The sequence below is a fragment of the Armigeres subalbatus genome, chromosome 2 (genome assembly GCF_024139115.2).
Source record: "Armigeres subalbatus isolate Guangzhou_Male chromosome 2, GZ_Asu_2, whole genome shotgun sequence".
NCBI classification, from domain to species: domain Eukaryota; kingdom Metazoa; phylum Arthropoda; class Insecta; order Diptera; family Culicidae; genus Armigeres; species Armigeres subalbatus.
Window position 1 is genome coordinate 458,758,825 of NC_085140.1, and position 18,891 is coordinate 458,777,715.

At 39.3% G+C, this 18,891-nt stretch overlaps 1 protein-coding gene across 1 annotated transcript in view; it reads left to right on the forward strand.

Moving 5' to 3' along the window:
• The window catches only part of LOC134210508 (cadherin-related tumor suppressor), a 236,466-nt gene that overhangs the window by 200,991 nt on the left and 16,584 nt on the right, over positions 1 to 18,891 (forward strand). The window contains exon 6 of the mRNA XM_062686549.1: positions 3,519 to 3,720. Within this exon, the coding sequence (XP_062542533.1) occupies positions 3,519 to 3,720 (202 nt within the window). The remainder of the gene's footprint in view (positions 1 to 3,518; positions 3,721 to 18,891) is intronic.

The window sequence follows — 18,891 nt, forward strand, 5'->3', positions numbered from 1 at the left end:
AAACTTCGTCGTGGTTGTAAATGGCAAGTTCTGACCATCTGACCATGTGTCTTCATTAGACTGGCCCAGATTACTATGGGGAGAAAAAAATGTTGTCTAATTCCACGGGGCACCCCCCAGGATTGTGTCTTTGGGTGAGAAAATCAATCTCTGAAAATTTCAGCTCAATCGCTTGTTGCATAAGCTGGCGCATTTGATTTGAAGTTTGTATGGGGATTTCAGCCAAAATGTATAGGAAAATACACCTCCGTCACTCATTCGATCTGGAATTTGGTTCTGATTGCTCGATTGACCTCAGAGTTGCAAAAACGGCAGTTGGTATGCTACAGAACAATTTCACAGAACATTGCATGATGATTAAATGAACTTTTATATAATTTTCGGCTGATTTATTAGGAGCTGATTTGTGTATTTTTGGGTTTTTTGACCGAAACCTATATAAAATTTCATTTAATCATCATACAATGTTCTGTGAAATTGTTCTGTAGCATACCAACTGCCGGTTTTGCAATTCTGAGATCAATCGAACAATCAGAACCAATTTCCAGATCGAATGAGTGACGGAGCTGTATTTTCCTATACATTTTGGCTGAAATCCCCATACAAACTTCAAATCAAATGCGCCAGCTTATGCAACAAGCGATTGAGCTGAAATTTTCAGAGATTGATTTTCTCACCCAAAGACACAATCCTGGGGGGTGCCCCGTGGAATTAGTCAACTTTTTGTTTCCTGGGCCAGTCTAGTCTTCATCTTTAGGAATGTGTTATGGATATGGTTGACTACATATAGCTTGGAGTGACGGAAAAAGCTCGCATGGTAACAGTAGATCGCAAGTTATTTATATCGGTTCTCCATTATTAATCACAAAAACAAATGGTACATATCAAATTTACTGGCTAATACCGCTTAGAAAAATTTGGGCCTGAAAGGGTTAACGTCCCTAGACTCATAAAATTGACGGTTCTTCGCCTGGGGTGGGCGTGTCGATGATCGATTGTTCCTTGGCTACGTTCGTCCAATTTCCCAGATCCACGGATGTTTCGATGCTTCCGATTCTAGGACGCCAGCAAGCAGCCGAATCCGTTAGTATCACCAAGTCTGCTTTGATACGCCTTCTTGGTGGCATACACCTCAACCAAGAAGACGCTTCATTCTTTCAGGAGACTTAAATTTCGAGCTATGGCATGGGAGTGGAATGCAAACTCTACTTTGCCATCTTGCTCGGAACTATCAGTGTAAACTACCGTTGACCTATGAAATCTGGTCGAAAGCAACTGTTGGACGGCTATAAGAACTCCATCTAGTGATTCCCCGGATCCGATTCTATATATGTATTCTCTATAGAATATCAGCGACTTCGTCGATGATATGGCGAATCCCACACTCACAGCCCATTTATTCGCAGTTTCTGGATGTCATATTTTCGGATTGGAAATTGTCTCGACTTCCCTGGGCATAAAAGTATCATCGTGCTAGCCTCATGATATACGAATGCAAAAATGGTAACTTGGCTTAGAAACCTCGCAGTTAATAACTGTGGAAGTGCTGAATGAACACTAAGCAGCGAGGCGGCTCTGTCCCAGTGTAGGGATGTAATGCCAATAAGAAGAAGAAGAAGGATGTCACGTAGTGTACCGTCGTGCGGGGCTTCTTTTGATTACGGGGGCTACTTTGGATTTTTAATTTTCTGGAAAAATTAAACGAAATAAATACAAAATTTGAAACAGAAAGTTGCCATCCAACTATCAACAATACACCTGAATGGTGGTAAAGGGAATTTGATAGTAATTTACGTTATAATTATTGTTTCAAAATGTCTAAAGTAGCCCCCGATTTGTCAAAAGAAGCCCCACACGACGATACAGTGTTAATCGTCCGGTTGCTGGGTGATATTTTCGCAACAAACTTTTCCCACGACTGCTCCTTAGCTTGGCTGATCGTTTTTCGTGCTGTTGCTCTTGCTTCCTGGAATCTCGCCAGCCCTTGGGGTTAATACAGGTCGGATTGCTGGAGTTTTGTTTCGAGGCACCAGCACGGAGCCGCTTTTGGTCTAATTTGGCCGCTGGTTCGTGATCATTGATGTTGTAGCTCACGCTGACAATTGCTGAGCACTGTACTGCCGTCATACGCATATTTGTCCCCTGTTTGCTGGGATTTCCTATGTACATGGGACAATTGTGTATAGAACGGCAGTGTAATGCATCGTTCGCTTTGATCTTTAATTCGATACAGTACAGTTGATAACCATACTCGAATCCTACTGACAACGGACTACTGATAAAGACCTAATCCCTGGAATCACAATAACGACATGCTCACGGTTCGACAACGATTTGTAGAACTAGTTCCCAATACGTATTTTGTGTTATATTATTCTTACTCCCTTATGTAGTAGTTCAATTGCCGGACCCTGTAAAGGTCCTGACATTCGAGGTTCCGGGTTTCCTATCATAGTTTTCAATTCGTTCCTTGGTCAGATGCCAAGACATGTAATAATCTTATTCTGTTCTCTCCACATTTTATGTTATTTAAAAAAAACTTTGTTCAGCAACTTCAACGGGATCGCGTTAACTATTTACATTTGTTATCAGCCGCTCCAGTCCAACATGTTCGGGTAAACAGACGCTCTTAACATATGTACCTTCTTATTCCTGCTGATACGGGCTTGAGATTGTGCGAATGTGCTGCAAAGCAGACCTCTACTTCACTAGGCGTAGAGTACACTTGGTAGGCACATCCTATATAAGTGCATATGTGATATTTGGATTAGAAACTTCGTAGTAAATAACAGTGAAAGAGTCTAATACACACCAAGCTACGAAACAGCTATGCCTCGGTTGTATGATGCAATGTCAGTACAAAAAGAAGAATATACCTGTTACTGGTAATGACATTGTTAAAATGTCATTGTTATTGCAGCTAATTCTTGCCAATCAGGACAATTACCGAGAGCCCAAGTCAGTTAAAACTTTAATTTCCTCACCGATAAGACATTACAGTAGTACATAAAAATACAAAACACGTTAAAGTTGTCATATATTTTTCTGAAACCGCGCTGCAGTTCAATAATGTCATACCGAGTGAAAGGAAGAATACACATGCTAGAGGCCGAAAGATGAGATGCCTCTCCTTGTTTATGTCTGCGCATAGCAAGTAAGTCGTCGCAGTTGTCATCGGCATTGTGGCGCTCACTCAGCTTCTTCAGGAGTTCATAAAACAACGCTCTCCGCCCGGGACGACTCTGCCTATCGATCGCTCGGTGGCAATTAAACTCCCGAGAAGGTATGCATAAATAATGAGACATTTTACAGGGTTTTTATGACCATCTTCTAAATTAAAATACAGTTAAGAAATCACTTTTTCGCTTGGCCAGCATCAGCACCGGCCGGCCGAAATCAATTTCAACATTTATCGACCTGTCTCGCGCCGAATGAGTTCATGTGTGCGTGTGTGATACCATTTCCGTTCCGGTTGTTTAACTCGATTGTCTTCCTTTCGACTCTTCTATCTCCGCCAGGTTCAGCATTACATTCTTGTGGTGCAAGCGCAAGACAACGGGCACCCGAGCCTGTCCAGCACGCTGACCGTCTACTGCAATGTGATTGATCTGAACGACAATTCCCCGATCTTCGACCCGATGAGCTACTCCAACGAAATTTTCGAAAACGTCCCCATCAGCACCGATGTGGTAACGGTCAGCGCCACCGACACCGATTCCGGTAAGTATTTTCTACAGCAACATACTTTTAAATACGTTTATTTTAAAAGCGGCTTAAAAATGACAAAATTCGATTATTCATTTTTTTGACAATAAGCCTAAAATCAATGACTTAATAACATGCTATATTGACACCAATTATAAAGGTTTAATTAAGGAAATCTTTCAAAGCTGGAAATATCATCTGCTTGAGCTGTTCAGTATGGCGGATAAAATAAAGTCAGAATTAAGAATAACTGTAAAAAATAACACGATTTGAATAATCGATTTTATGGTCTATCTCTACACGCTTCTCTGTCACAGAGTTAAATCTGAAAGCGGCTATCAACATCTTCATCATTAGTCGTGGTATCGCGCCTTTTTGTCCCCAAAAACAAAATAGAACCCAGTACGAATTTCTTAGCTTTGCTCACATCATCTCCTGTCTATTGGCTGCTAAAGTGTTGGATATATTGGTTATTCAATCTACGCCCTCTAAGTCATTTTGTGAAACATGTTTGTTTGTAACCATAAAATTGTCCCATTTCGTCAGGAACGCTTGCTAACATCATGCTTCACCAGCAACGTGGACCAAGCATGCTGATCGATATATATTTTTATGATCCAGGAATAACAACCCAAGAAAAACACAAACCGCGTAGGTCGCCAGTCAGCCGTTCCCTTGCATTGGCTGATACGGTTTGAGCCTATTTTTATTGGGTTTCGAATTTATAGTCATCGATATAGGATGGGATTATTTTTGGTTTTATGTATTTTTTCTTCGAGAACGTATTACTCCGCGACAACTTATCGAAAATGGCGTCAGCTTTTCCGACCAATAACTTCTTTCAATCTGTTTATCTAGTACATGTCCGAATTGATATGTCATCATATCACTATCGAAAATTTCATTTCAAATTCGTTGTAGAACCTAAAGTGATTGAGACGATTACTTAAATCATCTTAGACTTCAGTTAACCTTCTGTCTGTGCTCAAAAAAACTTACGTTGTCTGTGCTCTGGGGTCAAATTGACCCCAAATTGAAATTGCTATAACTTTTTCATTGTTAGGCCGATTTTGGATTTATGGGGCTGTTTCGAAAGATAATTTAATCATCTTTCAGGTCGTAACCAAATATTGACTATTGGTGGGCGGGTACATCGCGGGGAGGGGTTTTAGTGAACAAGGTTACAAAAACAGTGATTTTTCATGATTATTCTACTAATATCCGAAAATCCTACCCATTATGAACTGCACCTTTTTCAGAGAGGTTATGCAGGAAGGCGTGTGCTTTGGCATGAGGCGTTGATAAGTTTAGAACATAGCCGCCAGGTGGTGGTATATTTGAATTCATTTTTTAGACTACTCAAGATATTCCGTTATATAGAATTCTTCTCAGTGTAAATATTCTTATCGCACAAATTTAAAATTTGTTAAAATGGCGTCTTGATCAAAGGTCGTCTAGTGGGAATGGACTGTCTTATGACGGAAGTAATAATTGGGAATTTTACAAATAGGCGGCAAATTGGCTGATCTTTGGTTACGCATGTAGACCCAAAGGCCTTAATTCCAGGGTTTTCTTGGATGACCTGAAACATATTCTGTGAACACATTCTATTATTTGCAGCATCGCTGGAGCAGGTTAAATACAAAGAAAACTTTTGATGAACTCTACCACAACATTCATGTTTGCAAAAAATGGTACGAACCAAAATCCATGAGATCTCACATGGAACAATATACTCAAATATAACAGCTCACTAGCGTCGCATCTTGGAAGAAGTGTTCATTATATTGAGCACCACTTTGTAGTCCTGGACATCCTGAACAATGTTGCCGAATACAACTTGGGTGTAGGTATGAGGGATCTCAAGCTAAAGCAATATTTCAAATATGCAAGAATATTGCAAGTACACTAGCGCTGCCTATTTGTAAATTTCCTAATTATTTATTCCGTCACATGACAGTCCATTCCCACCAGACGAAATTTGTTAAAGACGTCATATTTACAAATTTCAAATTGGTGCGATAAGAATATTTACAATGAGGGAAATTCCATATATCGGAATTTCTTGAGTAGCCTAAAATAATGAATTCAAATATACCGCCACCTAGCGACCAAGCTGTAAACAAATCGATGCCTCATGTCAAAGCACACGCCTTCCTGCTTAACCTTTTTGAAAAAATGCAGTTCAAAATGGGTAGGATTTTCAGATATAAGTAAAATAAACATAAAAAATCACTGTTTTCTACCCTTTTTTACGAAAACCCCTCCCCGCAATGTACCCGCCCACCTATAGTCAATTTTTAGTAACGACCTGAAAGATGATTAAATTATCTTTCGAAACAGCCCCAAAAATCCAAAATCGGCCAAACATTAAAAAAGTTATAGCAATTTCAATTTGGGGTCAATTTGACCCCAGAGCACAGACAACGTAAGTTTTTTGAAAAAAGTACGCTGTAGCGCATATTTTCAAGATTTTTCAAGCGAATTTGCACCTAGGAGACAGATCTCGGCGAGTTTGACCAAACTACCAAAAATTAGGAGAATCGGTTGAAAACTAAAAAAATGGCAGCCATTCAAAGTGGCCTGGGGTCATATTGACCCCAGAGCACAGACAAAAGGTTAAGAGCTCGCCATAAATATTTATACCGGTTTAGGCTTTTATTTACATGATCATAAATAAGATTGTTGGAGAGAAACCAAAGATAAACCATTATAGATCCGTTTCTAGATCTAGCAGTTCAATGCAGTTAATTCCCTCATTTTATGTTACTAGCTAAGAATCGATAAGGTTTTTGAGAATGCTCAATAAAACACCAAGAAAAGATCATTCTTTCTTATCTTTTTGAAACAAACAAAAACGATGGGATCCCAAAAGAGGAAAAAAGCAAACAAGCAATACAACAATGAAAGAATTATTAATTCTTGTAATTGTAAGGGATTTCAAGGCTCTGTATTGCTTAATAAAACCAACGTTATACTATAAAAAAATCCATCGTTGGGTTACTGGTCTTTAAACTCATAGCATTCATATCAATAACAATAAAAAAATGGAAGCGCAAATTGCTTTGTTTCCCATTTTTATAATTATTAATAACATGTTAATGTTATCAATAATGGAACAAATAATTATTGACATCAAACACCAATATTTTGATTAGAAAGTAATTTGGTGTCTTGCCAAAAGTAGTGTGATTCGATGTAAAATTCAACTTTTTAGTACTACTAGTATTTAATTGTTAAAATTGTGCCTAAAAATTCAACTGATAAACAACATTATGGTACGGAGTTTCAACTAATTTGAATGACACAAATTGTATCGTCAAATTTAATGTCTCAGATGTCTTTTTTGGCAGAAATAAAAACTCTCCCTAAAAGTTATTAGAAATTTTCTATTGAAAACTAGGAAATTGCCAATAATCAAATCAGGGTATGAGCAATAAATAAATATCAAATTTTCACAAATAATGCAAAATTTCCATGAAAAAATAAGAATTTTCCACAAAAATAAATTAGCACTTTTAAAAGCAAAACTTGCAATTATGAAAGAAATTTTTTTTCCACCAAATAAATATTTTTTACATACAAAATTAAAAATATTCCACAAATCAATCAATAAAGAACAATAAAAAAAAATATAAAAATTTCCATTAAGAAATATAAAAAAGCAATAAAACTGAGCATTTTTCCATAGATAACCCTTTTTTTGAGAACGTTAAAAATTCATGGAAAGTTTTAATGTTTTTTTTGTATTTTTTAAGGAAATTTTCTTATTGTTTTATTGCTCTTTATTGATTATTTTATGGGAATTTTTTAATTTTTATGAAAACAAAATTATTTTGTGTAAAATTTTATAATTGTTTATTGTTGATATTGACTTATTAACTAAAATTTTGTATTTTTTCCGTGGAACATTTTGAACAAATTATTTTTGTTTTGTGGAAAGTCTTTCATTGTTTATGGAAATTTTGCAATTTTCAATTTTGCTGCCCATTTTTTACATTAAATTCATATTTATTCTATTATTTTGATTCACATCCAATATTGCATTTTATGTGGTCAACATTTGTGTTATTCAAACATAGTTTTTACATTTTCAAGAGTCTTTGGCTAGTTTTTTGTAAAGCTTTTTTTTTAAGACAGAAGGGCGCACAGACTGAACACTTAACATCTAGCATGAGACAACGGGCATAACATTCACACAACACCCGGTGGACCAGTGTAGAACATTTTCGCTTTACTCCACAGCACATGCGTCTAGACGATTAACGTCGCTAACCGCACGGCCACGAGCCCCCCTTTTGACAATCTGCAATGCGATTGTTACGTTTTCAATTTCCTGCTGAACTACCTTGATCCTAACTAATCCTACTACAACACAGTTATGGGTAAAGATTTTTAATCTGTTTGTGCTTGGACTTTCGGAGCCTCGGAGCGTAGAGCTCCCGCTTTGTGCCTTCTGGCTAGTGTGATCAGTCTGATAATGATGGATTTGACATTTTCTAAACGATCGATGCTTCGTATACGCGTGAGTAGGTTCAGGACCATCTTTCAGAACTTGTTTTGCATAATTTAGAGCTTAGGATCGTTTGAGCGCGTCCTTTCCTCATCAGTGATCCGTACTCCAGCATAGGCGCCAGATTATTGACGGTGGACGCTTTTAATTGACAGTTTAAATTCGGGTACAGTTCATTCATCATTGTAGTGCCTTTGTCGACGTGTTGGCAGAAAAAAAGCTTACCGTTAAACAGCAGTGATAACATGCTTCGGGAGACCAGTCAATTTCTGTGTTCTCTTCGGAGCAAATTTGATTCGATGAGTCAAACGCAGATTTGACTGTTTTGACCGCATTCAAACAAATTTTCCAAACGCTGAGGTATTTCGTGTTGGCATCTAGACCCTTCTGGCACTTGGCACGAGCATGTCGTCGGCAAATAGCGACAGTGTACCACAGTGTAGAATGCTGCCCTGTGGTAATTGCATACGGATCTGTAAGCGCATAGCCATCACAGACTTGGGATGACCTACGGTAGCAGTAGTTTGAGATTGTATTCACCAGGACGGAAAGCCGAAATGGATGATTTTGTGCATTAAACTGTTGTACCACACGTTTTCAGAAGCGCCATGACCATTTTTTTTAGACCGATATGATCATATTCACGTTTTAGTTAGTCCACCAACCCGAGCCCTTGGTGTGTTAAAAGAAGTCATGTCAGTCATGACTGGTCATGCCAGTTTCTTATACAGATTACTGAGCGAGGAGCGCAGAGTTATCGGTCGATGACGGAAGAGTTAGGTCCTTTTCTGGCTTCAATATTGGCACCACTTACCAAGAGGATGAACTTGTTGAAAAATCCGTCGAATACCGGGGCTTTCATGTTTTTGGTGGACTTGATTGCGGTCACCTGTTCAAGCAGCGTGATTCTGTGTTCGTCCGCCAGCTCACTATGCGCAGTAGAAAGTTGGGAGACACTTTCAGGAATTGATGTCTCCATCGTGCTGGTTTTTTTTTCAGCTTAGGCTAAGTACAACATATTTTGAAAATTAGCAAATTAGGCAGATGATGTTGCTGTAGTCGCTTCATCATCCGCGAGCGCGACCGTCGTCAAACACTGATCGGAATCCCGTACAGATTCATTGATCGTATTCAGGGCAACGGGAGATAAAATGCTCGACGCTATTCTCAGTACCACAAAGATCACAGTAGGACAGGAAAGGGTCTCCACGCTTCGAGGTAACTATCTGCTCCTTTTAAGAGACAGGGGCGTTTCAGAGGCCAGTGGAGCCCTTTACCTTCCTCAAGAAAGTTGATCTCTTCGAATCCCATAGTAGAGCCCAGTTCTGGCCAACGAAACTTCTTGTCCAGATATTCACGTTCGTCAGCGGAACGGACTGATGATAAACTTGACCCTCGTGTCCAACACTGCACTGGAAAGGACATTGATGCCACAATGGCCGGTGATCCAGGCGAAACAAGTGTTCGGCGCCATGCCTTTCACTTTGTAGAGCGGAGATGACGTTGGTAGAATCCGTTAGGATCGCGATGGGCTTGTTTGCCAGCAGTGTGGCCGCAACGAAAACAGCTTCTGCAGAAAATACGCTGACATGAGGAACGGCGTTTTATCTTTTCTTGAGATATTATTATTATTTATTATGAAAAAGGGTAAACAAATACGCAAAAAAAAGTTCATCCACTCCTCTGGCTCACCTAGTTATAGTACTTTGTGTGACCACCTTTGGCTTCTATTACTGCTCAGCATCGTCGTGGCATCGACTCAACAAGCTTAGCATTTGTTTCCGGGGTGATTTTGTTCCATTCAGATGAGATTACCTGCCGCAATTGCTATATGCTTGTTGGTTTATGCTCCTGGATCCTAATTTTCAAAATTGACCAGAGATGCTCGATCAGATTAAGGTCGGGAGACTGTGCTACTCCATAAACTTGATACGCTTTTCTTTGAGCTAATGCGAAACCAGCTTTGAGGGTGCTTCGATCTCCGTCTTGTTGTAACGTCTGACCGTGCCCCAACTTTAGCTTTTGTGTAGACGCTGGTAGTTTTCACTTCAAAATATCGTAATAAACCATCTTGGCCATGGTTCCATCAATGAACTCAAGTTCTCCATCGCCGGATGCAACCATAGATCCCCGCACCATGACTCTTCCTGCAGAAAAAAATCAAAGTTATGCTCAGTTAGCATTAGCATTAGCATTGAGCAATTCGCACAAATTCGTAGGTGGTACAAGCAAAGACTATTGTATGATAGTAGCATCACTTTCATCCGTTACCACAGATATTGATTTGGGACTAACCACTATCTCTTAGATGAAAGCAATGCACTCCAATAGTCGAGATCTGTCCTGGCCACGTCCTTGCGAATGCTGAGGAAGGGAAAGGATGGTTAGTTGGACACCTACTTAAGAAAGATGCAGAGAACTCTACGACCTCTCATAGGTGCCACGGGAGGTTTTGGGATTGCGTGGAAGGTTATAACAGTAGGAATCGTTTTGGTAGAACGTGAAACACAGAAAGAACTTAAATAGAAATACAAAGTAGAAAAGGAACGAGCCCACGACCTCATGCTTTTAAGGCAGAAGCGGTAGCCACTAGACCACCGAGCTCGTCAAAGTTATGCTCAGTTGGTTGAAAAATCAATGTTGATAAAGTATCACCACCGCCGTGCTAGACTATAGGCAAGGATGTTAACGATCATTCAGTAATTTGCGTTCGATCATTTAGTCGTTTGTCAATAACTCATTCCAGAAGCTGAATTTCAAAATGTGTTGTATGGTGGACTTCTAGTGCGAAGATTTTTCTACAACTCTGCCTAATGGTTTATTGTTTGAATTCCATTAGTAACGGAGTTATAGCTATAGCTCCAGTAACTAAGACTAAATGATAACAAAAATTCAATCATTTAGTTTAAGTTACTGTAACTAGCGCTCTACCTCCGTTATTAGTTGAATTCTAAAAACGAACCATTAGGCAAAGTTGTAGAAAAACCTTCGCACTAGAAGTCCACCATACAACACATTTTGAAATTCAGCTTCTGGAATGAGTTATTGACAAACGACTAAATGATCGAACGCAAATTACTGAATGATCGTTAACATCCTTGACTGTAGGACACAAACATTCCTTCTTCAAACTTTCCTCGGTACGCCACTATTTTCTTGTTATACCATCATACTCAAATAGCATCACTTTCGTCTCTCATGACATGATGATGAAATGTGGTCCTAAATAGGTCCACTTCAATCTATCTCTAATATCTTTGATATTTTTTTTTGCGAACAACCATGGCTTCTAGTGCTACTCTGCCCTTAAGATCTTTCTTATGAAGATTGTAATGTCCGATGCATGGAAAACTCGCTTTCAAATTGTTTCACCTTCCTCACGTTAGTTCTGTCAATTCAACCAGTTGTCTTTGGAGGACCGATCGCTTAGTTGGTGAGATAGAACCACGCTTTTATACTATTACACAACCCTAGCGAACTAACTTTGTAAAACTGTACACTATCGGTAATTTGACTGTAGCTTTTGCCAGTTTTGTGATGTACAATAATCAAATTATGCTGATCGAAAATTGTGCATCTAGGTATTTTGCAACAAATATCTTTCAATTTTGAAAACTAAAACTTCAAGAGCACTAAATGACAGGTAGACACAATGCTTATATTGAAGAAAGTTGAAGAATACTCACTAAAACTCTGTAAAACACACATAAATCGTAATATTCGTTTGTGGGTGGATAAACTTTTTTTGCGCAATTTTTTATACTTTTTCAAAATTCGTCAGGTAAAATCCCAAGAAAAGATATAAACGCCGTATTTTTAATGGCAATGTGATAAATAAACATAAATTGATAAATCATGGAGAAATATCCATTAAGTTAAAATGATTTTCATCCGAAAAACAAAACAAAAATAATGGTAGGGGTGGTGGATAAACTTTTTTTTACATACCGTAGGTGTAGGCTATCTCGTGGTCCCGGAAGTGCGTTGCGGTGAGTTCAAGGACCAGCTTTCTCAACTCCTCGATATTGTCACCCCTTTGGAAACAAATGGCTATAGATTTGTCGACCTTGAATGGAGGCATCAGCCAGCTTCTTGCTCCGTGCCGCTACTGGGGAAAGACTGGCCCCAGCCTGTTCCGCAGGATCCGGTCAGACTCGTCGAGGAGAGGGGTCCTGTGCTTTCCTGAGATAACATCAACAAATGAAGCAGCTTTGCGGCAGATAGTCGATGCCGACGACCTTATGCTGGAGAAAAGAAGTGTTGCCGGCGTCTACGCAGGCCGCTTCTGCAGGGGTGGAAGGAAGAAGGCCGGAGTCTAACCAGACATAACCTAGTGTGTCTGTTGTTGGTGTGGTGTTTCTAGGCCAGGGTTTTCATGAGTTTGATCCAGAACTTGCTGACCTTCACCGCCCTGAAATGTGCTATAAAGGTGAGCCGCCTATAGATGTCTACGCCGAGAACTCGAAAAATTTACAGGTTTGAGATGGGTTCGTTGCCGACCTTAGTAGCTGGTGTCGGCCGCGACAAATGTGTTCCCGGACGCACTTACCGGCGTTCGTTGTTAATCCGACGGATGACGTCGAAATCATGAGACCGATACGCCATAAAGTGTTGGGAATGGTTATTGCTTTTTCGATTGAGGTGATATGAACTTGATTTCCTATCCTATGTGGAGGGATGGGTTTTGGATTGTTTTTGAAAACATTTGTCAATCGCCACAAGGGCCTAGAGTAATTAGGAATGTTTCTAAGGTCTTTGACAAATAGGCTATTCTTAATATTAGCTACACGAAAGGTAATGATTTCGTTGAGCTAGTAAACTGGGCTTTACTAATGTTAGGAAATCTGCAACCAGACACACTGGTTGTTGTGAAACTTAGGTAGTGTAAGGATGGTGTCAGAATTAAATAGGATAGTGTTAACTCGTGTTATGACAAATGAATTAATCTAAGGTAAAAATGTAAAAATACATTTATCAACACATAAACGTTTGGCCAGTTAATCACGGTGAATTTTATCTTAGACTTTACCCAAAAACTTATAGAAAACTACACAGGGTCGGCAAAAAAACGTATAATTCGTCACTCTAATACGCATCCAGTTATTTGTGATCCACTTATTACTTCACCACTTACCAACTCTCAAGCCACGCACCCGTCTTCAGGGTCTATATCGTAATTTATGAGCCCCTCGCTTGGACTGCGTGCCGCTAGTTAATAGCTCTATATAGCAGCGTTGCTGGTTGTCCAGCAAAGCGTAAAACGAAAAAATAAACGGCTTGGCTTGCGACTCTCTTTGGTTAGAGATAATAATAAGCGCTCTTGCCCTTTCTTTCCCACCCACCGCCAGCACGCCAAATGCGCTCAATGCTTTCTGACCATGATGAAGACCGCCGTCGCCGGCTGCCACTAGCTTCAGTGTCAAACCGCGTCACGCGGGGGTGTTAAAAGCGTTTTTTTTTTCAGAGTCGCTCGCATCCCCTATCTTTGCCACTCACCATTTCTTCCTGCGGCAGAAGTTGCCATTCTTTGTATACTTTTGCGTGGGACGCGCGTTCCGCGGTTATTGTGTACAAGAAGTGTATCAGCAACAAGAAGCGCGAGAGTGTGTTAGCTGGGTGTTTCAAAAGATCGCCCTCTTAATGGTGTTGTTTTGTCTCTCTCGGATATCAAGGCGTACTGAAAGGCTGTATGTTCACTTTTAAAATAAGGTTTAACAGACATTTGGTTCACTTATTTCCAATAGCTCGATCATTCAATTATAGGACTTTAATCGAGATGGAATATCCAAATGTTGCAAATTGGTCGTTGTCAACAATTTATAAATAACAAAAAAAAAAGAATCCAAAGTACGCATAAAAATTGTACCATAAAAATTGTTGCCAAAGTACGCATCGCCGCTAGGTGAATTATGCTGACCTCAGAAAGATCGGGACCGCCACCGTGGCCTACCCAGGGCCAGGGTAGAAACATATGTGGCCCTGGTTGAACACCCGAGCGAACACTCGTCGGTGACAGACGGACAAGCTACATTTCTGGAGAGAAGGCTGACTTTGTCTAACATTGATTGAAACAATCGTTTCTCGTCACCTTTGGGAATACCACCATCGACTGGAGTCGGGCCAAGAAGCACAGACAGTCGACTGACACATTCGGATATTGATGCTCATCTTTCCGGTTTACGCAGTGGGTGCTGATTCGACACATTCCAACAGCAGGAACATAAAAGCGGCCATGGTATTGGTGGGGAAAGATGACTCGTTTGACGGCAATAATGCTGTTTTATAGGTTTTGAATTTTAATATGCTGTGACTGGAAACGACTTGGTCGTTATATTCGCTGCGATTTAGAACACTATAAATAAATAAATCGATACATTTTTGAAATCTTTTTGCAATTAAGCCATATGTAGATTTGATACAATCACAATTTGAACTGATAAAAAACAAACACAAATCGAGTTCGTGACTTGTTTTTACTAAGAGATGGCGTGCTTTTTCGGTAAAACACTGAAACACTCTTCACAGTACTAGAACAAACCTTGTTATGCTTGCCTGTCAATACATAAAATAGCAAAATACATCATGATGCCGAGAACATTTTCGAAAACCTTCTTAAAACGTATCTGGTTTTCCATAAAATGTTTGATGATCCACGACCCCTGGAACGCTTTTCTACCGTGTTCTTTTTTTCAAATCGAAATTAATTGAACTTCACGATATAATTTGAATGAATCTGTTTCTGCTGAATGCTGTAAATTTGCACGAATGCTTGTTTTACATGTTAAATTCATTGTGTATATTTCACAAACATTGCAATTATAAGTACTATGGTATATAAGTGTCTTAACTAATAATCAGCGTAATTATTTTTACGAAAAATTACACAAGCCTGCTCATAACTAGATGACGGACAAACAGACGCCACAATTAGTGCTCTGTTCTCATAAATGGACTAGTTTAATACAGTGGGCATGTTAAGTACCAAATCACGTAATGCATACATTCCTGGACCCACAAATTAATAGCAACAATTTTATTCGTAGCCAATGATAGTTCCGTTATTGTTTAGTCTTTTATTCTGTGTCTACTTGTAAGCTCGCAAGGCTTATGTAAATTAATAAATGTAGCATTCTTTTCATTTTTGCGATCTCTTTCATTCCCCGACAGACTGATTCCGCCGTCAGGATACGCATCACGGCTCAGTCCGCCAGAAGGGAAACCGGCGAACACTGACGCAACGACACTGTAATTTAGTCGTGGCTGATGTGCTACTTCCCATCGCATCGGTGTCCAAGCCTCACATACCTACGAGCTTGTGGGGCATTGCATGTGCCACCCAGCAGCGAACGACACTTACGTCACTGTGTCACCTAATTCCACCCTTCTCTGGCTGGGACAGAGGCCTAGGGGAGACAACCAGGCGGTTGACATGATTTTTGCCCGCAAATCAGCCCATTTGGTCACACTGTCCATATGACAGTGAGTGGCAGTTGCTGGGCGTCGCTTTATTTGATTTGAGAGAACTTCAAGAAGGCCATTTCTGCGCCCTTTGAAGAACCTGAACGAACACCGAGCGGCGCGTAATGAGCAATGCGTGAATGAAGGTTTCGAATTGTAATGAAATGGGCTGCGTTTGCGCGCCGTCATCATCAGCATCAACGTCTTCGTCGTCGACGTCGTCGTCGTCCGCTAAGTGCTGGGTGATCCCGAGTCTCTTTCCGCTAATTCCGCTCGGGTCGGATAATGGGTCTGCCTCTGCCTGAATGTTGTTATTATTATTTATCTCTTAACAATTGTTCGTAAATATTGAAGCGACTTTTATTTTCCGATCTCTTCGTTGTTGCTTGGGGTATTCCTGTTTGTGTGGTTCATTTGTTGGATTTGGGGAATTTTTGGGCCATTCTTCGCACTCCATTGTTAGTTGCGGCCGATTCTTACGGGGCATGATTACGTCATTATGCTGATGAGAGCGCGCCCCGTTGGGAATTATTCAAATTTAGCTACTTTTGAATCCTGACATGAACGACTGTTTGTGGCGGAGGCTGCGCATTAGGACCGATGGAAGGAATCAATTTTCTGAACACTTCATCAATTCACTTGTACGTAACCTCATATTCAGCACAGTGTTGTCAATTTTCGATTAAATGAACTGGGGATTTCTCTTACATTTCTTACATTTCATTTATCAAAAATATTATTTTTGTCAATGAATAAAATAATGAACTAGGGTGGGTGTACCAATTGTCGCCATACATAAGAACAACTATTTTTTTAAAAATAAGTAAAAGACATGTGGGTGAACTTTATATATCAAGCGAAAGGTTTTACTTCCTGCTCCTTAGAACAGCTGTGAAAACCACAATAAAATTTGTTATAATCATCAAAATTGATTAATCCATAATAGGAACGCATGCACCAGTTATGGCACTATTCTTAATTTTGGTTCCTTATTTGGCAAATCCCATTGTTTTCTTATGGGACTGGCCAAATAGGAACCACTAGTGCGACAACTGGTGCAAAGGACGTCAAAAATTAAGCAAAATCAATTTTTACAATTATGCTTTGCTTGTTGTGGAGGAGATCAAAGGTTTTATCGAATCATATGAATACGCTTTATCGATATGAACTTGGTTTGCGGTGATTTGATTGGCCATTTGGCATATAAAGCACTAGTGCGACAACTGATGCTATAGCCACAACTGGTACACCTAGCCTACATGTAATGTTCAAAATATTCAATAAAAACTACATTTCAAGATTCATCGTATGAGGAAGAGGTGAAAAATAAGTAAAATGAATTAAACTTTGTTGATTGTTTTGAAAATTTTCACATTTCTTCTAAAATAAAAACCAAGCATTCATTACGAAATTCAAATCTCCAAGTTTTGTTCAAACAAATGGTATTTTAAGGTGAAGCGTTGTGACACTCAAATTGCTATGTGTTTGTATCATAAAAATCATCAACCATGGATTTGTAGTGGTGGAAACTTCCAATACCAATTCAGTAAGCATACACGTGGGATTCATTTTTTGTTAACATCCGACAACAGTAAACATTGCACGCATTCGGAAGAATTCAGCCCAACTTAGAAACAGTATCAATCAATACAGTCTAAGTATGGGATTAACTGATGGAATTTGCCAGAAAAGCATCAGTTTTTCTTTGGTTTAGGTGAATATTTATGAATTATGTTTTCACGATGCTGGCTGTTTATGTTTACATCCTCAACCGTTGTTGCCAGCTACTCAAACGCACCAATAACAAAACCATTTTTTGCTCCGATTTTTCAATTTTTGAAACGCACCCCAAAACAGAATCAATAAGATATTATTATTGCATCAATACATAATGCGTTAGGAAAAGATTGATTAATTAAATCGATATTTTACATGTTTCCGCTATGATTTCACAATAGTTCATATCGACATCACTGTCTGCTGCTGATCAATGATTGCTTGCATACGACGCTACCGACGACGTGCAGATTGTTGAAGCCGGCGACGTCGTTGGCATAGTGCGTTACTGGGGGATTTTTTTACTTTGTTTACTTGCTTATATATCTTCCCTAAATTAGCGCTATGTGGTAATATCATCATATCGCCGCATAGATTGAACTTAGAAGTAAGTCCAGATTTACTTTTTTAGTGAGAAGATGGTCAGGTATGTAGGCAATATATGAATTAAATTTGTCTGTGCATATCGGGGTGAGTGGAGTGGTTGATTGTTTGACTGTGTTGGTAAGCCGCAAGGCAGCCATTCTGAATGACATGTCATGAAGCCTTAAAGTGATTTTTATTGATGTAACATCCTTTTTCAGTAAAATCATTGTAAATTACCAATATATTAATTGTTATCCAACATTTTTATTTCCAGAGGCTCATTTCAGAGATACTTAGCCCATGCATACAATTCATCAACGAAATTCATTGTTTCAAGCTTAATTTCTTAACATGTCCGTTTTACCCACACACTATGTTCATTTCACCCGCATACTTTTAAATCGAGAATTTTTTTTCATAATTTTATTGTCAAACAAATCATAAAATCTGATAATTTTCCACTAAATTGACTTCAATCCATCGTAGTGCTTCTATTTAAGATTCAAGTGAGTGGTTTAGGTCCCCAATATTTCCTTGTGAAAATGACGTGATTCCTTAGCATGTCCAGTCCATATTACCCCCAGCCCTCTAATCTACAGCTGCGAAAGTAGCTCTTTCGTCACTCAAAGTTTCTAAATGTACAGATTCTTGATTGTCAATATACATCGCAAGATAGTTTTTATATTTTCTGCATCATCTTAATTTTTCAGGACTATAGCTGTTGCTCAAAGTATTGATATGAATCCAACAATGCGAGTTATTTCTCCTGTAAATCTAAAAGACGTTTTAGGAAAGTTTTAAATCCCAAAACCATCTAAGCATGTCTCCAGACCTTCTCAAATACATTATGGATATAGTTGAATACACATCCAATTTTGAAGCAACGAAAAAAGCTAGAGGGGTGGCTGTAGATCGCAAGTTCTGAACTCAAGGACGGTTTGGATAATCCAGGATGTCCCAAAACCATCTTACTATGTCTCCTGGTCTTCTGCAATATGTTATGAATACATATAAGCTTATGTTGGCGACAAAAAAGCTTGTTTCGTGGCTGTAGATCATGATCATGATCCAGG